Here is a 21,278-nt window from a genome sequence, read left to right as displayed (position 1 = left end):
TGTACTCAACAGTCGTTTAATTAAGAAATCAATCACCCGAGGAAGCACAGAACACAGGTTGTGACAAAGGCTGTGTTGTAGTGCTTTTCTAGTACTTTTCAGCTTCAGGTGCCACCAGGCTGGGCTGGCAAAGCCACCTTGCAAAGTTCTGCCTCTTTACAGGCCACACCATCATTCACAGGATCTGGCACCTTTGCCACCACAGAATCACAATTCAGCCACAGATGCCAGTGCTGCAATCAGAATTCACTTGGATCACAGCACACATCCATATATAAAAGCCAGGCTCTAGATTCCCCTGTTGTAGAAGAACTCTGTTTCTTCTGTAGATGACAGAATTTCCGGTTCAAGGTCTGCTCGCTTTATCTGCAATGTAGGAAAAAAGGGAATCAGCACCACCACGGACTGGTAAATGGATGTTAAATCTTTGTTACTGCATTGCACTTTACACAAATTCAAAAACTGCATTTGGGACTTGAGGCTCTTTGTTTACCTGGGGATTTGATGAATTTTTTGTTGTTGTTTGGGGTTGGGTTTTTTTGTTTTGTTTTTTTGTTTTTTTTTGCTCCTCCAACATTTTCTATATGTGCACGCATATGGGAAGAAATACTCATTATTTGAAAATAGTGGCATTATCTTTGTTCACTATAGAACCACAGAATCATTGAGGTGTGGAAAGACCTTTAAGATCACCAAATCCTGCTGTAAATATATTTGGGTGACACACAGGAGAACTTCTGCTGTGGGCTGAGCCATTGGGAAGCCCAAAGGGCATCAGCCATCCCTAGTCTCAGTACATAATTCCTCAAAAGTCCCCTCATTTATGTTCAGTTTGCTTTGCTGTCATAAGAGATAAGGAAATCTAAAAAAAAAAATGCCAGAAAGTTTAGGCAAATAAAATAAACTACTGAAAACTGCAAGAGCCCAGTCTGTGATTTGCTAAGAATATTCACAGAGAGGAAACAAATGCAGAGATGCTCCCCTCTCATTTGTCCTTTTCCAAAGCCCAAGGTTCAGGAGCTACATCCTCCATTAAAAACCTGCCAGGAAGCCATTCTCTCCCAGGGTACAGATTACACTTCCCAGTTCAGCAAGGCAGGGTGAAGAGACATCATATGTGAGCAGGTTTACCTCTCCAGTGAGCTCATGCTGACTTTGTAAAGAAAAAATAATTCTCATCTACATCTTTCCTTTCTCCTGCAGGACTGAATGCAGTGCTGGAAGAGCCTTGGCTTAAATCTTCAACATACTTCTCCCAACCTTGCTTGCTTCAGACTGTTGTGAAAGCCTGATAAATCTACACTGAGAAGTATAAATATAAATAACACACAATGCAACTCAGACCTCAAAAGTCCTGTGAGCCTCTGCCTGGTACATGGGCCTTCACAAGCAGCCTCTCTGCTGCCCCAATTCAGATGTACCACATTAATCCTGTTGATTTTTTTATATGTGGCTTTCAGACTGCTGGCCATAGTTCTGAAAGGCTTATTTAATGTCACAATAATCTTAAACCAATTCCTCTGAAAGGACTTACCTCCCCACACTGTGGGAACATACTAAATGAGGCTGGCAGCATCCCTGCTAGGACTGACATAATCACAAACATCCTCACTGAACCCAAAGCACGAGGATTTTTAACGAATCTTGCTCTGTCCAAGACATTGAAAAAAGTACGTCAGTATATTGAAAATTAGCCTGACAGTGACACAAAGAGCATTAGCTACTATTTTACTGGTTGAAATTATAGTGAAATTAGCAATAATCTAGGCTTATGGTTCCTAAAGATGTTTCCTTACTTCATTTCCTATGTTCTTACTCTTAACTTCCTGTGCTTTCCCTTTGTTTTGTGCTTGCCTGAAGCATTTTCCAAGCCCAGACTGTCAAGATTAGGAAAACAAGCAGCAAGATCAAAGTGACAAAAGAAAAGAAAGTAGTGCTTTAGAGTGGCTCAGTTCCTTGATTAAGATTTTTCTTGCATTACCCTCTTTCCTTACACACTTAGTTCCTGTGGGCAGCCCTATTTTGCCTTGTGCAAAAATTTATCACTTGACATATAGATTTTAAATTTTGTTTTACATCTGCATTTGTCTTCTGGTAACAGGAGTCCCTTAAACTGACAGGAAATCAATTTAGGCAATGTCAAATGACCTGACAGAGATGATCCCTCTCTGTACTATTTACATGACAAAGATCATGAACCAAAAGCTCAGGGCAGGCTAAGAATCCCCTCATAAAGCATACAATGTATTCTTCCTGGGATACAGGGATTTAAAATGTTGAAAAGCAAGAACATGTTTTACAATAGGTTGAAAACTATCTGGAAGTTGGGATCTGGCTTTAGTTGCAAATTCAAGTTCCACATTACCTCTTCAAAAATACAAACCTAATCTAAGTGCTGTGAGCAATCTTGATATAGACATTGAAACTCAAATCTTAAGTTAGGGAACTGGAGGGAGGTAGGTGCTGGAAAACAGCCTGCCAGGAAAGCACAAACATGTTTTCTGCATGGGAGCAGAGAGGAAAACCTCATTCCTGCAAACCCTTGGAATATGGGTTCAGACATAACCAGATTCACTTGAGGATCAAAGAACCACAGCAGCTCAACAGCAACTTCCCATATCATCACTTTCTCCAAGGCAAGTGATATTGCAAACCCAAGGAAAAACCTGGCAAATGCTAACAGCCAGACTGAAAACCAGAGTACCACTGACCAGGCACCCCCAGCCTCCTGCAGTGCCTCTCACCTCTGCACACAGTACATGAGCACTTCAGGCAGGAAGAACGTTGTCCCAAACAAGACTCCTCTGGACAATGCAGTCTCCATAACAGCCTTCAGGGAGACAGCAAAACAAGTGTTGTCAAAAGAGTGCTCTGGGCAGCTTCAAACACTGCCTGCTTCCCTGAGTCCTTTTTTGTCTTTCACTCTGGAGTTTAAAGCAATAAGGGATAACACCTATTAGAGGAATTATTTCTTAAATGGAAATTAAGAGGCAAATACTCTGCTTATGACAGAGAAATTCCTTAAATTCCTTAAAAGGAAAGTGAAACTACTGATGAGTTTTCTTGCCATGATCATAATTTTGCTAAGACTTGTTTTTCTAAGTTGTGCTGCATTTCAAACAATTGGTTATACCTTCTGGGCATCCTAACTAGCCTGTGTTAAATCTGAAATTCTCTCTCCAGCTGTCCCCAAATCCTTATGCTCATGCAGTTGTTTCCAAAATACAGAAAGTGTCTCATCAGAAGATCCAAGAGTTTTATCTCCTTCTGGAGGTGACCAGAGAAAACAGAGATATCTGTGCCAGTGTCTCTGGTCCTCAGTATAATGGTGTGGGGAGGCAGCCAACCCTTGATGACACAGAAGTTGTGGAATCTGGTTCCAGAGACCTAATCCAAGCCTGCCCAAAGATTCAGCACCTGATGTGGGATTCATTATTCAAGATATCCCTATCTACTCTCAGCATCACATTCTGTTCTTAGCAGGGAATGAAAGGCAAGTCAAAAAAGTTCTCCATCCCTCACCTACCTTCTCACCAGCCTTCTTAGACACTCCTATAACCTTGCCATTCCTGTCCATCACTTCTATCCCATTCTCAAATTCTGGGCTTCTCACCATTGCCACAGTAAATGCACTTGTCAAACCTGCAGGGTTAAAGGGGATTTTGCTTTAATAGATCCAAAAGCACTGCCTCAATAGTAACATTCATAATGACGTGCATTTTACATTTCCAGTTCAATAGTTCACAACTGAATAACCTGACAGCTTCAAAAGACACTGCCCCATGAAAATCTATTTGGGATCTGAATCTTTGTTTGAAACTTAAGAGAGACTGCAAGGCTTCAGCCCTAAAAAGTGCTTTGTCATTATGGGTCCAGAGCTTTAAAATCATTTCTATCCAGCTCAAACCGTGAGTGCTTTGTCATAAGAGAAAGTGGAGGGATTTCTGCTGTGGTTAGGTTTTGTCCTGCTCAGCATAAATCCAGCACAGAAGACAAAATCCTGAAAGGAACAGAGTTTCAGAAAAGGCTGCATCCTGCACTGAAAGGAAGGCCATAGACTGTCAAACTGACCTTGCTTGAAATAAGAGATTGCTCTTTTTAATAGCTCTTGGTAGGGCTATTCAATAAAGACATCAGCGTACCAGAGGACACTTTGCAAATGCTGGACCACCATTAATAGATTACCCTCAGGCTTCCCTCTACATTTAAGAAAATGGAAGTACATTTAACATCTGCTTCAAAGGAAGCAAGTGAGAAACCTCTAATGTAAGACCTCAGAAAGATCTGAGTAGGCATCTCACATAATTTGAAACAGAGGAGATTATTTTAATTTTAGCAATTTTCCCTTAAGAAAGGCAAAAATTTTCTTTAATGGCAATAGAAACACAATTAATGACATTAACCAGTTAAACTTGTCCTGGTGAAACTTCACCGTGGCAGTAGAGTTGTTGCTGTAATGAACTGAGTCCCACTTTCCTTGCAAGATTAATAACACCCTGCTGGAACACATCTCACTTTCTGCACTCCCAGAGCGATGTCGCACTCTGGTGTCACAGATGTGCCACACCAGGTCATGGCAGTGCCGCTGTTACTGCCCTCCTGATCTGTCCTGGTGCTTTCAGGTATGTGTACAAAGGGCACAAGAGTGCTCTGCAGCTCTGAAACTAAACCCAGCAAGAATCCAGTGAGGCTGGGGACACTGTGCAGTGAGAGCTGTCTCCCACAGAAAGGAGGGGGCCAGCAAAGGCAGCCAGGGAAGAAACAGTGAGATCACAACTGTGCAAAAGCAAGAAAACCCTACAGTCAGACAGGCAAACGGCCCTCAGGCCAGCTGCACGATGCAGTTTTCTTCTACTCACCAAACAGAGGAGCAGGGAGCAGTTTTCTGACGACAAGTTGCATTAATGAGCTCTTCAGCACATAACGATTCACGAAGGCAAGAGGGAGAGCCTAAGGCATGGAGAGGAAACAGGCACAGAATTCACCCTCCATTGAAAAAATGTGCAGCATTAGGAAAATAAATCTGTGACTTAGAAAGTAGTTAACATCTGTGAAAATAAACAAATGCCTTGGTTTAATGTTTCAACAAAATATATGCCTACTCTAGTTAAAGAAGGTGCTTGTAACCACGCTTTTAGGTAAGATTTAAAAACATGATAAATAAAGCATTCAACATTATTATATAGAGAACAGCAGCAGGGAGAATACAAAGACACAAAAAATAAAATAATTACCTGTGACTAATATTCCTTGGAAATTTATCCAACTGCATTTTGTCACACATTCCTCTCTCCCCCAAAACAGAAAATCTGGTTTGCTTCTGTATTTTTCCTGATTCTCTGCAGTTTCACCCCAATTCTATATTCCCATAATATACTTGCAGGAAGTTTCATTTAGGAATAAAGGTCTAGGACACCAGCTGGTCCTCTAAGACTCCTTTGAAAGACAAAGGGAAGCACTCCCACAATGACCCATGGCAGGGCTGCCTCCTCAGATTTCTGTAAGCCCTGAGCAACCCTAGCCAGCTGTTCTGCCCTGCAGTGGGCAGAGGTGAAACCCCTCCTAAAAGAAGCAAAAACTATCACATTTTTCTGCCAGAAGCTTATGAAAATCACTTCATGTGGGGGGCAAGGAGAGGCATCACAGAGACATCTACACTTGTGATGAGTGTCATGATGAGCTCATTTTGATGTAGCAAACTCCAGAAACCACAAATTCCTATTCCAGCAGAGAGCACAGGGTGAGCTCCCTTCTGGAAGACTTATTTCCCTGCATCCAGTGCAGTATTTGCATGACCATGCTGCTCCTGGGATCTGAGCAAACACTGCCCAGTACTTGCAGATCTCACCCCTTGTTTGGAGCTGGATCTCTTCCACAGCACCACATCAAAAATCAGCTACAACACCCCAGTGGCTCACTCTGTTTCTCTCACCACCTGTTTGCTAAGCTTGCAAAACAATAAAGAAAATGACACAAGCAGAAGCATCAGGGGAAGCCACATAAAATAATGGCTGACAGATAATCAGAAAGTATTCTGAACAGTTCTGTGGCAAGACATCAGAGTAGAGCACCAGAGCACAGCCCTGAAGGATATCTGGCACTGTGGTTACCTCAGTGCCTACTCCTTCTCAGGAGATCTTGTTAGGAAAGCAATCACTGAGCAAACACTTACACCAACACAGGCTGAATAGGAAATGGCTAACAAGCCAAGAAAGATCTGCTTTTGATGAAGTGAGTATTCCTAAGGACAGAAAAAACAAACTTATAAGTATAAGCATAAGTATATTGTAAAACACTTGCAAATCAAGTTCAAAATGGCATTTGCACAATTAAAATGATAACAAAAATAAAAATCAACACTCACTTCAGCCTTTGGGGTGCCATTTCCATTTACCAGAGTGAATGCTGTGGTGTATGTGTGAAACACAAACTGCAGAAACAAGAGATTGTAAGAAAAATTGAATTCAGGATTGAGACTAGGTGATCTGTAAAAGTAGAAAGTAAGAGGCAATTACCTGCCAAAATAAAGAATGCTTTGCCTGCCTCTGAACAGATGAAACAATGACCTAAGAGGAAAAATGCATAAGAAAATGAGGTTTGAAGAGTGTAGAGGTTTTTGGTGCAGGAGCACCAGAAGAACTGCTGGGGAACCACTGGCAGCAGTGTCAAAGGCTCCAGCTGGTGCCTTGGTTCTAGGCTATCACATTCTCATGTTACAGAGGTGACATGCTCATTTTTCTATTCAATAGAAAGCACACAGACAGGTATAAAACACAGACAGATAGTGGTAAAACATTATGTGCAAGAATATCACAGCAAGATGCTTTCTTACCCAAAAGAAAAATGCATTTGTGCCTGTGCAGCTTAAATAGATGCAAATAAAATAACTAAGGTAGCAAAAGTGTAATTAAAGAAATGATTAAGAAAAAGATTAGTTTTGCTGGGGATATGAATACTAACTTAGATCTAAACCCAAAGATTTTAGGAGTTAATTCCCATCTTCTTCTCAAATTCAGACAGTAAATAAGAACTTCAGTTTTAATAAACCACAACCTTTCTTGAGGTATCAAGCTCAAGGTGTGGAACACTTTCAAAAAACAGAGTCAATCAAGATAAGAATACAAAATAGTGAATAAGAGAAAGGCTGAGAATCTCCAAAGCCTCAGAGAAGGATCAGTAATTCATTTAATATTAGTGGATCAACCATCTTTATTATTAATGCAAACACTAATCATATCTATAAGAGTGCATTAAACTTCAAATATAGAAGTATTTCTACTCATTTCTGCTATTAATGAATTTAACAGCCATCAAGACTTTCATTGTACTTTCTAGCAGTGCCATGTAAGCTCATGCTGTAATGTCTGTATGGAATGACATATCTCAGGATGTGCACTCATAGGCCAAGCCCAAACCCAAAGAATCTAAACAAATAAATATGCACATAATTACAGCTACAAATTTTATGAAACCACATGGTGCCATTTTCTGAGCACAATAACAAGAGTTCACTTTTATATATCTTTGATAATTTACTGACAACACCATTTCCTACTTGCAAATGAACCATCTACATAAGAAAAAAATCACATTCTGGATCTGAGACACAGAATGTAAGGCTCCAACTTCTTCCCACTGCAGTTCCAGATTTTTGAGGCTGAACAGACCAAACCCAGGCCTTGCTCTCATTGCTGAGTGATCTCACCTTGCATCAGAAAGCTGTCCTTCACACATGAACAATCTCTTGGAATGCTGCTGGAGAAGGGTAACTAACAGCTTTGGACTTCAGAAAGATTCTCTCAGGGCTCGATTTCCAGGTTACTTCCCATAAAACAGGTATCTTTCAAACAGCTTGTGCTGAAGCTACAATAAAGCCCCAAAACTTCTATTCCCTCCCTCCAGCCTCTGGCTACGGAAAATGGAAGACTTGCTGGATGCACACTGGCATCTGTCATGATTACTCACCAAGGGAAGAGTTATGGGCATGAAAGCTAAAAAGAAAGAAAACTTTATTTCAGTAAAATTAACGTCTGTGAGTGAAGATAGATGGTCTTGAGCAGAAATTTCCCCTAACTTCTCCTGTCTACTTCCATCTCCAAGCAAAACACTGCCCACAAACCCCAGCATCACCATTAACTCCAACCCTAAGCTTTATCTCTCACTCCTCACTTATGAAGCCACAATCCCAGATTTCACAGCCAAAAGGAGCCCTCATGAGCTCCCCTCACCAGGGCTGCATGGAAAGCAAATAACTGAACACAAGTTCAGCTCTCTGTTCAAAAAGAGAGGTACAACAAAAGCTGCCACAGTTATGAGTGGTCACAGGAGATAATGAGTAAATAGCCTCAGTATGGTTGTATCTCATTAACAACCTGTGCTGCCTAAAGAAAACCCTAAGCACACTTGATCTGTCACCAGAAAGTAAATTCATCCAGCAGCCACAGCCATCAAGGGAAATACTTAAATTATAGCAGACACTTAAATGTGGAGGGATTTGGGAACTCATTCTGCAGCAACAAGAAGCAGAGACTAATCAGTGTTTCCATCTACATGAGAAGATTATCCCAGGGAGAAATTCCTCAACAGGAGCATAGGAAAAAATAAATAAATCTTTAACACATATAACAGTGCAACTAACAGAAGAGTCTGCTTGCTTTTCTATATGGAGAGTGTCACTGTGCTGTCACAGCAACTCTTCACCAGGAGCTATTCCCCCTGATGCTTCACATAAAATTTCACTTAAGGGAACCTACCAGGAGGTCTAAACAAAACAGGAATTATCTTGTCTGTATCAGGATGTATGCTGGACTTAAAAAAAAAAAAAAAAAAAAAAAAAAACCAAATTAGAACATCTTTGCCATACTTGAATAAGGGAAAAAAAATCATCTAAATATTTTGTAAACTTACCAGGCTTAGCAAGAAGGCTTGTTTAGTCTACAACAGTTGGAAAATTAGGTTAGTAATTGAATTTCTTAAGAGGCTGGGTAAAATCTTCTTTCTAAATTTATTCTATGTCTTTTTCTAATCACTTCCTTTTATACAAAGTATATATATTTATACATCCCTTTAATTATATTTTCCTCTAAAATGTCTCTCCATATACTCCCTGTTTCATATAAAGCACTCACATCCCATGGGCTGTGTAACACACTAAGCACACACTAAGGCAGAACAGAAGGTTAATTTTAAAAAGTTAAAACAAGTAGGTATTTTAAAACATAAAACAACAATTAAATATGGCTAAACACTTATGTTAAGACTTTAACTGCAGTCCAAAATACCTGATTATTCTGTATGGGCTCACTTAGGGTCTTCTCATTGTTTTGTATTAATAACCTGGTTCTTTGTATTTCATTCTGTATTTGAGAAAAAACAAAACAAAACAAACAAAACCCCCTCAGATTTCAATATTCTGAGTGCAATATATCAGCTATAAAACACTGCAAATACAAACTTAAAAGCTAATGATGCACCTGTCCCTCACCTGAGCAGTGAAAGCAAGAACACACCTAGACACAATGAATTCATAATTGTAGATACTTTTAAAATGCTGGCACAGCAGCCATGGTCTGAGCAGGGCTGCTGAGATGGTTGTGCCTAGAAATGTCCCTTGGTTTGTGTGATCAGATATAGAAGTGCATACACGTGTATTTCTGTTTATTGTAGAATTGTGGAACGCTTCGGGTTGGGAGGGACCTTGAATCCCACCCAGTGCCACCCCTGCCAGGGCAGGGACACCTTGCCAAACCCCATCCAACCCGGCCTTGGGCACTGCCAGGGATCCAGGGGCAGCCACAGCTGCTCTGGGCACCTGTGCCAGGGCCTGCCCACCCGCACAGGGACAAATTTCTTTCTGCTATATCATCTAAACTTCCTCTCTGTCAGTTTAAAGCCATTCCCCCTTGTCCTATCACCCCGTGCCCTTGTCCAAAGCACCTTCCCCAGCTCTCTTGCAGCCCCTTCAGGCACCAGAATATTACATTCGCTGCTAAATTCCTCACGCATTTCCTCTCCTCAGCAGCCCTGCAGTGACCCCGCTTCACAGCCCGGCAAATTCACAATCCCCTCGCTCACCTCGACCCTCCCCGCGCGGTACTCACCGTGGACTTGAGGAGCAGCAGCGGATCCAAGGCGTCCGACCAGAGGAGAAACCTCTGGAAGAAAGACTGAGGGAGACACGTTTGAGAGAGACGAGGCGTTATTTCGGACCGTGCCTAAGCGCGGCCCGTCCCCACACCGCGGCCCGCACTGCCCACCTGCCCCTCCGCCCTCCAGAAGCGCAGGTTGGCGTCCATGGAGCCGCGGCGCCGGAAGCGCGGCCGGGCCCGGTCCGCTGCGGCACGCTCCGCCCGGGCACGGAGCCGCCGCGCCGGGGCCCCGCTGCCGGCAGCGCATCGCGGGGGACGGGGCCCACCGCCTTTTCCCTTTCCAGCGGCCTCCCTCGGGAAGGCAAGGCTCTATGGCCTTTTCCCTTTCCAGCGGCCTCCCCCGGGAAGGCAAGGCTCTATGGCCTTTTCCCTTTCCAGGGGCCTCCATCGGGAAGGCAAGGTCCTATGGCCTTTTCCCTTTCCAGCGGCCTCCCGCAGGAAGGCAAGGCTCTATGGCCTTTTCCCTTTCCAGGGGCCTCCCCCGGGAAGGCAAGGCTCTATGGCCTTTTCCCTTTCCAGCGGCCTCCCGCAGGAAGGCAAGGTCCTTTGGCCTTTTCCCTTTCCAGCGGCCTCCCCCGGGAAGGCAAGGCTCTATGGCCTTTTCCCTTTCCAGGGGCCTCCCCCGGGAAGGCAAGGCTCTATGGCCTTTTCCCTTTCCAGCGGCCTCCATCGGGAAGGCAAGGCTCTATGGCCTTTTGTCGCTCCGATTGGGAACGGCTTTAAAGAACGACAATGGACTCTCAAGGGAGTCACAACACGAGAATTCCCTAGTTTATTGCTTTAGCCCTGTCTTATAGACAGATACGTGGAAAAGTACAGAAAGGAAACTCTTATTGGTTAACAAAGTACTACATCACCATCATTGGTCAGGGGCACTCTGCCCCCCTTGACTGTCTCCTGCAAGGAGAAACAAGAAGCTGCAAAACAACACCTGCAAGGCTGTTTAGTATCTCTGAGAATTGTTTTAATTCCTTCTCATGAATTTCTCAGGCTAGTTCTCAGTCAGGCCTGAGAGCTATGTGGCCTGTAATAACTACAGGCACTCTGGTTCAGATTTAGCATCTATAGCCTTTTCCCTTTCCAGGGGCCTCCCCCGGGAAGGCAGAGCCGGGGAGCCAGGCTGCGGACGGAGAAGGCCAGGCCAGGTGAAGATCGGGGTGTCGCGGCCCCACAGGCACAGACCGGCCACTCGAGGTGCGACAAAAAACAGGCTTATTGGGAAAAAATCCGCGGTTGTATTTCACAAAACAACCAAACAGCGGGACTGAAAAGATTTGCAAGTAGTGGGACCTGGAGCAGCAGCAGGCACGGCACCACTTCGGGCTCATTTTTTTAATCGTTTGTTACCTTGGAGCATTCATCCCCATTATAAAGCTAACTTAGGACTCGGCCACCTTGTGCTGCTTAGCTTAGAGGGACAGAAGATGAAAAACAGAAACCCAGTGAGTGTTGTATTGATCTGTGCAGTCCCCCCACGACTTTATGTCCAGGGGCAGCTTTGAACTGCTGTGAACAAAGGTGCGGGACGGAGCTCCCGAGGCAATGAACAAACACATCCAGTTCCTTCAAAACAGACAAACGGGGCTTAGGGGGAAAAGGAAAAGAAAAGCAAAGCACCACACCTGCTGCTAGGCCACGTTAAGATTATTTTATTATAGCTAGAGCGATGCTACATCAGTTTGAAGCAGTACAAGAGTCAAGCAAATTCAAGTGAAAGGAAACTTGCCATTAAACTGCAGTAAGTGCACTGTGAGGTTCAAGTTTTTACCATCTACCAAACCAAAGTAAAGGTCATGCTTGTTAGTGCTCCTGAGTAGCTGCACCACATCTTTTTCTTTTTTTTTTTTCTTGAAATGGCACATATTTACATTCATTCAGTGTTTTAGTGCATTTACACACAAAACTAATGTTTTTTAAATTATTTTTACTTGTTACATTCATCTCTTCCTCTGTAAAATTAATTAAAAACAAACCATGTATCAAAATTCTATCCTTTTATTTCTTCAATTTTTTTTTTTTTTTTTTTTTTTTTTTTTTTTTGACAGAATTTTATGTTGTGTGAGAAAATTAAATGCAGGACATTTTCTGGTCCAAAATGAGTTAAAGGGAAAAGCCAGTGGAACGCAATTGTAGCTTGAGTACTTATCCCATTCAGGAAGATGATTAATGGTCACAGAAATCCATGAAACTGAAGTTGCAGAAGACAGGGGGAAAGCCTTAGTTTTACCCTTTTAAAGCAAGACAAGTGAGTCAGTAAATATCTCAGCATTTAATTTCTTCTTAAACATGAGAAATTTTATTTTTATTATTAATTTTTACAATCACAGCTGTTTTCCTAATGTCTTCAGTGGACAAAAGTAAGAGTTTTGTCCACATATTTGAGTGTTTATTTATGCACTTTTTCAAAATATTCTTTGGAACCTTCTGGGCTTGGTTTGATCTGTGAAAAAAATAAAGTTTAGTTATTACTTGGTATAGATACAATAAAAAAATTACAATTTGACACTTTATCCAAGAAAACCCATGCATATTTTGTAGAAACAGTAATCTAATTCTGTTTCTGCACTTGGTTGAAAGACAAAAGCCTAGACCATGCACAACTCTTACTTGAAAATTTTAAGTATAAACCACATTTTTCCTGTTAAATTACGATGCATTAAATAAGTTAAAAAAATCTGAACTCGGTTAATGCAGAGTCCAAGTCAAATCTGGAGTTTTGAACAGAATTTGCATCTCCTGAAAGGAAACCAGTAGCTTTCTTCACAGAAATCCCACAAACAAACTAAACTGGCCCAACTGGTAAAAGCTTTGTGTTTAAACAGGCAGAGATTCAGTCAAACACCTCACATCCGAGTGGATGCCAGCCCTTCAGACAAGCAGAAACAGGCCAGTGCCTATCTTTAGGAGGATTATATTTAGCACTGAGCAGGCACTCACTGTTGGGGAGTCTGGAGTCCAGTTAGCCGGGCACACCTCTCCGTGTGTCTCCACGAACTGGAAAGCCTTCACCAGGCGCAGCGTCTCCTCCACGCTGCGCCCCACGGGCAGGTCGTTAACACTCAGGTGCTTGATGACCCCGTTTGGGTCAATGATGAACAGACCTCTGCAATGGAGCAGGAGTTTAGGGAAGGCAAATCACGTTCCAAGGCCAAACACAAGGAACTGGATGCACAATTTCAGCAAGGCTGTTACTCCTAGTTACACGCATCAGAAGCGGAATGACAGCATTTGGTATCTTGTTTGTTAGCAAAGTGATGCACTGCTATGTGAAATTACAAAATATGCAGAGATTATTCAATCCAGGCAGACACAGCAAAGGGAGAACTCCATGTTCCACCTGTACTTCAAAACTGAAAGCTGGCATCCCAAAAGACATGGGTCTTTTTGGTCAAATCTGTAGGCACTGAGTGAAGAGCTGCTTGTGCATTATGCCACTAAATTAAATCCCACTGCATACATGCACATGTGAAAACCAAAGTCCCAATCTTACCTTACTCATTTACTTAATCTATCAGTAAACAAATCAAAGAGTCAAAAGCTCCTGATCCAAAGAGATCAGGAACTAAAGGCCTCCAGAAGACTCCTACCCAATCCACTCAGGACTACTATGGAAAAAAGGTATCAGAAATTGCCCTTCAATGCTGCTCTTTTTCCTTAGTGATATGGAGCTCTCCCCCTCTCTCAGAGCAGGAAAGCTGGCTTTTCCTTCACACACTTTCAGCCTGAAGCTCTTCTCAGCTTCATGGCCAGAATGGCCAGTTGCCCTTTTCCTAGGGTGGGATCCAGCCACCCTACTGCAGCAGAAGACATGTCACAGCCTTCACCTGACACCATTTCCCTGCAGGAGGGACAGTGGGCCGTATGTTGGTTAGACTGGGTTGTGTCACAGCACAGCTACCTGCAGTTGAGCCTCACCTCAGTGCTATGCCAGGTCCTTCCAGCAGCACCCCATAATCACGGGAGATCTGTTTCGTGAGGTCTGACAGAATTGGAATATTCATTTTGCCCAAACCGCCGCTCTAGAGAACAGAGGAAGGTTTCACTTGGTTACAAAAAGCTCCATAGGATCATCCTTCCTGAGCTGCTGGATTCCCTGTTCTTCAGGGCACAGTAACAACAAAACACAACCATGGCATCTGCTCCATGAAAGGAACCAACTGTGTGCAGTGTTGCTTGGGTTTACTTTGTCTGTTTGTTTTAAAGTAGTCAAGAACAGTTTGTTTCTTTAGAAAGCAAAAATTTCTTTTGCACTGAGCATTTTAGAATTGCTTATTTTGGTGGTAAGAGGCTACCAATGACAACAGCCATAAATTTCCAGAAAAATTTCCTTTGTACCCTATTCAGGAGCTTTGAATAGAAGAATTTCTACTGCATATTTACGTGGTCAGAATTAAATAGGAGGACCATGGTGCAGAGGGAAGGGAAACAAACCTGTGAACAAACTTTGGAGCACATGTCTGATGAGGAACAATAGGGGAGCTGAGGATATTTAACCTGGAGAAAAGGAGGCTCAGGGGTGACCTTTATCACTCTACAACTACCTAAAAGTGGGTGTAGCCAGGTGGGAGTAAGCCTCTTCTCCCAGGTAACATAGGACAGGACAAGAGAAAATAGCCTCAAACTGCACCAGGCGAGGTCTATGTCAAATATTATCAAAAATTTATTCACAGAAAGGATTGTCAGATACTGGAACAGGCTTCCCAGGGCATGGGAAAAAAACTCATGTGGATGTGGCACTTGAAGACCTGGTTATGTTGAACATGGTGATGGTGGTGGTGGTGAGTTGGACTTCATGATCCCAGAGGTCTTTTCCAACCTCAACAATTCTATGACTCCAAACACAATGCTCCTACCAGCACACCAGGTATGTCAGAGTTCTGCTGCTCTATTCAGTGCACACATTTTTTTTAGTTTTGCCTCTCACAAATCAATTTAAATACTATTTGAAGAGTCAAACAAGATTTCTTTCAGTTCTGCCACATACTGAGTTTGCAAGAGAGATAAGCTCTCTAACCTTGAAACAAGGCTGGAGTTTGTTAGCTTTGCTATTCTTGGCATCATCAGTGAATCACTGTGTAATCTCAGCCACTCAGACCCTGATCCTGCAAACACTTGCCTGCAACAGAGTTCCCTACAGAGAGCTTTGAGCACAGATGTCAAAGAAACCAAGGCTTCACCTTCTCTGGGTGTCAGTTTCCTGCCTGTGCCACCATGGAATTATTTCCACCCTGTGGAAAGGGTGTTTTGAGTTGGGCTCCATGATCTTTGTGGGTCCCTTCCAACTCAGAATAGCCTGTTCATCTGTAAAATACAATGTGCACCACTGACATACCCTGAACACCTTTGGGATAAAGCTGTGAAATCAGGCCAGTCACATTGCTGAGCTTTGAACAAAGCATGCAGAAAAGAAATACTCTTGATAGGTTCAGCCAAGGTGTATTAAATCCAGCAAACTCTCCTCCCTCCCCTGCATGTTCCAGTGGTGCCCAGCCTGCAGCACTCCTGCACACTGTCCACGTAGGCTGGGACTAATGTCACAGGCACTTCTGCACCTTCCTGGGACACCTGTGGTTCTCTACAACTACCTAAACCAGGGAGATGCTTTATGTTGTCAAAAGCAGGTGTTTTTAAATACATCTGAAAGAGGCTCCTCTCCAGTAAAAGGCTGTCTTTATCACTTTCCTTTCCTAAACTAAGCCAAAAACCTCCACTTGTACTACAAGAACAAAACCCTTTCTGTTAAAAAAGGTGAAACTGGTGATTCTTCTGTTTCCATCCTGAAGCCACCACTGTTGGGTGCTTGTTCACAGTAATGACTGAACAGCGGCTGCTCTTTTTCGGTGATAGTTTTTGTGCATTATCAGCTGTCACAGACATCTTAGGACAGTGGTAAACTGAACATTTGTCTTTTGAGATAAATGTACAAGGATACAATGTTATCAACAAGGCCATCATCATAGCAAGTTAAATACTCAAACCAAATAATTAAGAAAAAGAGAACAAAAGACAGAGGTCAGAATTATGTCATCAAATGTGAAAGTTGATTGCATATGACTTGAGGAACTCTATTAAAAATCAGCATTGGCATAATTATTTATTCAACTCTTCTTCTCTGGACTCTTGTGAAAATAAACCAAACCAACAGAGAAAGCCCTAAAAAGATACTTGATTCGTACCTTCCGTGGTGTGTTTATCCAGGCCAGATGAGTAAAATGAGAGTCCACTGAAACAGCCACCACTTCACAGTTCACGTCACGAAATTCATTTGCTTTGTTGCTGAAAGCCACAATTTCAGTGGGGCAGACAAAGGTGCTGGTGGGAAGACAGATCAGGCTGTAATAATTCTGCTGTCTTCTCTAGAGAAGACTCTCATGTGTGTTTCTAGGCACAAATGCAGTAGAGTGTTTTCTTTAGACTGTTAATTTTAGCCATGTTCCCTGCTCAAGATTAGTTTCAGTCTCAAACCAACAGTCACAGCCACAGAGTTGGCACACCAGTTACCATCTCTGAATTTTAGACAAATGGAGATGTCCATTTGTCAAATGGACATTACAAAGATGGAGAAACTGTCTTTGCTAGAGATTCTCTGGACAGTTTTTTTGGAACTACAGCAGAAAGGTCTGCAGATTAAATCCTTCTCCATGTGCCCACATGCACTAGGATGCTCTTGGCAATTCAAATCTTCTGAGCAGACTGACCCCCCATCCTGTCATGGTTTTGCCATGTAGTTGCAGTTCTGCTTGCCCTGCTGCTTCAAGGACAGTCTCCAAGGCAGCTGCAAACTGCACGGCAATGCTCTTATCCCTGGGATGTGACTGTAACAAGAACCACAGCCAGCTCCTGATGCAGTCCCTGCAACTAAAAGATGCTTTTCAGCCACCCTATCCACTGCTTTGACACACAATGGCCATGTGCTTCCAATCTTATCACTCATGCTCTAGAAACAGGCACATCTCCTGTGCAAGACTGGCCTAAATCGGGCAAAACCAGAACGACCTGCAGCACTTGTGATGACCTTCAGCAGGGCAGAAGGCCCATAGGCAAGGGGAGAAACCCGCACTCACAAGTCCAGGGGGTAGAAGAAGAGAACCAGGTATTTCCCCTTGAAATCATTTAGGCTCAGCTCCTTGAACTCTCCGTTAACCACGGCCGTTCCCTTGAAGGACGGGGCGTGCTGGGTCACCGCCGCGGCGAACCGCGAGGAGCCTGCGGAGGGGAGAAAGCAGAGCTGCGGGCCGGGCCCGGGGGCGCTGCCGGGGCGCGTCCCCCGCCCGCCCTCCCGCACTTACCGAGGCTGAAGGGGCGGCAGGTGCAGGCCAGGGGCCGTGCCGTCCCCCTCCTCCCGGCGGCGGCAGCCACGGGCACCTGCGGGGACAGGGAAGGACAGGGAGGGTGAGGGAGGGTGAGGGAGGGTGAGGGCGGCGGGGCCGGGCCGGGCCGGGCCGGGCGGGCAGGCCCGCGGGCGGGCCCTCACTCACCGCGGCGCGGAGCAGCCTCCCCAGCGCGGCGGCCATGTCGAGCGGCGGGCGGAGCGGGGCGGGCCGCGGGGCGGGAACCCCAGAGGGGCGGTGAGGGACGCACGGAATTGCTGAATCGATCGCCTTGGGGAAGGCTTCTCGCACCGTGCAGTCGGACCTGTGGCCGGACACCACTGGGTCAGGCACACCGTGGCATCACAGGCGCGTTCAGTCTTTCCTTGAACATGTTAAGGGATGGTGACTGCATCGCCTCCCTGGGCAGCCCATTCCGATGTCTAATCACCCTTTCTGTGAAGCAATTCTTCCTAATGTCCAACCTAAACCTTCCCTGGCGCAGCTTGAGGCCATGTCCTCTTGTCTTTCCATTTGTTACCTGGGAGCAGAGCCCGGCCCCGACCTCTCTTGTCAGAGCTGTGGAGAGTGACACAACTGAGCCTCCCCCATCTCACCTGCTCCTCTCAGGACTTGTGCTCCAGACCTTTCTTCAGCTCCGTTCCCTTCTCTGGACCAGCTCCAGCTCCTCAATGTCCGTCCAGAACTGCGGGGCCCAGAACTGGGCACAGCACTCGAGGTGCAGCCTCACCAGTGCCGTGTTCCCAGCGCTGTGCCCGGGCTGAGCCCGTGGGCTCCGGCATGGGTGATGTTTGCTGTGTGCCGATACAGCCCGGCTTGTGATCAGAAACCTTCCACAAACACGCTTGCAATTGGCTCTCACTATGCTGAGGTCACTCGGATTATCATTACAGAATCACAGAATATTCTCAGTTGGAAGGGATACACAAGAGTCATCAAAGTCCAGCTGCTGGCCCTGCACAGGACATCCCAAGAGTCACACCATGTGCCTGCGAGCATTGTCCAAACCCTTCTGGAGCTCTGTCAGGCTGGGTGCTGTGCCCACTTCTGGGGGAGCCCATTCCAGTGCCCAATTACCCTCTGTTTTTTTCTTAAATCTGGTGGTTTTTCTCATATACAACCTAAACCTCCCCCAACTCAACTTCAGACTGTTCCCTCGGTTCCTGTCACGGATCACCAAAGAGCAGTGTCTGTCCCTCCTCTTCCTCTCACACATAATTTGTACATTTCAATGTGTTGTCCCCTCAGTCTACTCCAGGTAAACAGAACAGGTGCCCTCAGCCACTCCTCATACAGCGTCCCCTCAAGAACCTCTTCCACTTTCGCAGCTCCTAGCTTCTTTCTTTGTGTTCCCTCATCTAAACACTTAAACCAAGCTGAACCCAGTTTCTCTTCTGTGTTTTAGTAACTTCTGGTTTCATATATTTATAAATATTCACAGCATTTTAGAAAGGGCAGTTAGAGAAAAGCCTGGCTCTGCTAGCAGGATAAACTCCGCCATCAGCATCATGGGGGGAAAGCCAAAGGCAGCCAGAGCAGTGTCAGCTACCCCTGGGATGAGCTCAGTGAATGTCAAATCTATACTTCTGAATTTATTCCTGGTACTGATACATCTGCCTGATCCAGTCACCTCTGTAATAGTGAAACCTCTGAGCCTTCAAAAGAGGGAGGATTTTGTTCAACCTGCCTGTTAGGGTTGATAATTATTTGGTATTAACTCAGTACTATGCCTAGGAATGGTTTGGGGCAGTATTAGTTGGTGTTGTTCAAAAGTGTGCTGAGACCTTTCTGGGCATTTAACATCATGGCAAATTTCAGTCCCTGGCACCTTGAATTTATTAATCCAGATGTAGGCATTGAAGTGGGAAATGTGGCTCTGAAAAATCCTCTCAAAAAAAAGAATAATTCCTAGCAGAGTAACCAAAAATAATGTTACCTACTCAAAACATGAAAGTGGAAGTGAATAAACAATTTGTACATTAGAAAGTATGGCAGATAGAGTGTGGGTGAGCTGTGCCCTAGTCTGCAGCCTTGGATTAGGAGAGGGAAGGAGCGACTGTGACCAGGGCAGAAGTGTGGGAGGTTTTTGTGCTGCTGCTGAGGGCTGAAAGCAGAGTGAAGCTGAGCCTGGGACACCTGTGGAGCAGTGGCTGTAGGTGGAGAGCAGCAAAACCATCAGCCATTACCTGGGCTGATTCTTTTCAGAGCAGTGCAGGATGGCATGACTGTGTTCGTGTCTGAAACCTGGCACATGCCCTCGGGCACAGAGATGTGCTCACCCAGACGAGTGCCCTGGGGCTGGGCAGCAAATTGTGTGCCCAGGGGTGGCCGGGTTCCTTTCCCTCAGCAGTGGGAGCTGCATTGTGGCAGCCAGAAAAGAGCTGTTGCTCGGATTTCCTGAGGATGGCTGTCTCATCCACAGATGACTATTCACAAAACGTCTAAGTTGATGTATTCTAGACAAATGCCCTTCCCCCCATCCCCGGAAAGTTATATTTGTTTAAAACTCTTTGTTTAAACTCTTGGCTTGCAGGTGGGGAAATATTGCTCATGCTTTGTTATGGAGGCAGCGTAATTCAGCTTCTCAGACCTCTGTGCAAAAGCTTGAACTACTGTTGTTTAATGGGGGATATTTTCCATTTTGCTTTTGGAAAATGAGCATCCCTGCAATCTGAAGATGGACCTTGTCACTGCCAAAGTGCACATCATTAAAGTTGTTCCTTTTTCCTCAGCTCTGGCTCTGGCACAGGCTAGAGCAGCTGCTAAACCTGGTTCTTATTGACATCCAAAGCTCAAAATCAATCTACCAAGTGATACCATATGCACATCTTTCTTCAAATCTTGTTGGTTGTCTCCTTCGCGATCTTTAAGCCTGACTCAAATTGAGATGTGAAGTTGGTGAAAGACTCTCCAGGGATTTCAGCAGGCTTTAAGGTGAAGTTGATATAGAAGGTGCAGGGTAGTCCATCAGGCACTTGAACAGATAATGGGAGATGTCAGTGTTCTTCTTGGTTAGGATATTTATCTGCCTGCTCCTATTTTGTGCCTCTCTTTTTCTATCTGGGAATAGTTAATTATGTCTTACTGGTGAAAAACTAAAAGATCAGCTGATAAAAAATACTAGATAACTCTTGTGTGTCATTCCCACCATTGTTTTGTGTTAAATTTTAAAGAGCTCTTTGAAAGATCATTGTTCACACAACAAAATTTTAGGGAAAAAGTAGCTGTTTCTCTCTAAACTTGGTGAGAGGGATAAGCAAATCTCAAATCAGAACTGCTGCTGTGAAACACTGAATAGCAAATTCTGTGCAGAGTATGGAATACGTATGTCTGCTTGTTTAAAAATAAAATCTGCTTATCTTCCAGAAGGTTATTCCATGAAATGCTGTAATAATCATTTCTCCTCTACCTCTAGGAAATGGATAACTGAAAAAGAGGCTGGGAAATGGAAAAAAACGACAGAGGCGTAAACATTTTTATCTAAACCAAAGCAAAAAGTTTGGCTTAGGCAACATGATGCATCACCCCGTGACTGTTGGTAGATGGCAGCCTCTGTCCTTGCACACAGGGGCGCTGGAAAATATTCCAGCTGCCTGCAAATGCTCTCACAGGCCTGTGTGCTCCCACCTGCTGATACCCAAGCTCAGCAGGAGGAGAAAGAATTTGCCCATTTGTAGCAATAAGTTTCAGAAGCAATTCCAAGCACAATACAGTTTAGGGCTAATAATGAACGGGCTTTACGGCATTAATTATCAGAACGTGGATATAGGAGATAGCTGTTATTAGGGTATGTTTCCAA

General features: G+C 44.3%; 2 protein-coding genes across 3 annotated transcripts; both read right to left on the bottom strand.

Moving 5' to 3' along the window:
* Positions 1-10,699, bottom strand: SFXN4 (sideroflexin 4). Of its 2 annotated transcripts, XM_023929949.2 has the most exons (14): positions 10,257-10,699; positions 10,101-10,166; positions 9,282-9,356; positions 8,908-8,934; positions 8,754-8,808; positions 7,966-7,991; positions 6,516-6,566; positions 6,365-6,430; positions 6,173-6,241; positions 4,860-4,950; positions 3,527-3,642; positions 2,745-2,830; positions 1,535-1,649; positions 1-366 (listed from the first exon to the last, which is right to left on the bottom strand). In XM_023929949.2, the coding sequence occupies exons 1-14, from the start codon at positions 10,293-10,295 to the stop codon at positions 289-291; spliced, it is 960 nt and encodes a 319-aa protein (XP_023785717.2). In that variant the 5' UTR covers positions 10,296-10,699; the 3' UTR covers positions 1-288. The 2 variants fall into 2 exon arrangements, with proteins under 2 accessions (XP_023785717.2, XP_023785719.2); XM_023929951.2 differs by lacking the exons at positions 6,173-6,241; positions 6,365-6,430; positions 6,516-6,566 and having other exon boundaries at positions 10,257-10,390.
* A 1,699-nt stretch (positions 10,700-12,398) lies between these two features.
* On the bottom strand, positions 12,399-18,236 carry PRDX3 (peroxiredoxin 3). The gene is made up of 8 exons (XM_086900633.1): positions 18,076-18,236; positions 17,627-17,799; positions 17,438-17,513; positions 17,213-17,354; positions 16,325-16,460; positions 14,064-14,167; positions 13,086-13,251; positions 12,399-12,588 (listed from the first exon to the last, which is right to left on the bottom strand). The coding sequence occupies exons 2-8, from the start codon at positions 17,660-17,662 to the stop codon at positions 12,535-12,537; spliced, it is 714 nt and encodes a 237-aa protein (XP_086756759.1). The 5' UTR covers positions 17,663-17,799; positions 18,076-18,236; the 3' UTR covers positions 12,399-12,534.
* Positions 18,237-21,278: the final 3,042 nt, after the last annotated feature.

Source organism: Cyanistes caeruleus, chromosome 8 (genome assembly GCF_971803275.1).
Source record: "Cyanistes caeruleus chromosome 8, bCyaCae1.hap1.1, whole genome shotgun sequence".
NCBI lineage: Eukaryota > Metazoa > Chordata > Aves > Passeriformes > Paridae > Cyanistes > Cyanistes caeruleus.
This window is presented reverse-complemented; position numbering and strand designations above follow the sequence as displayed.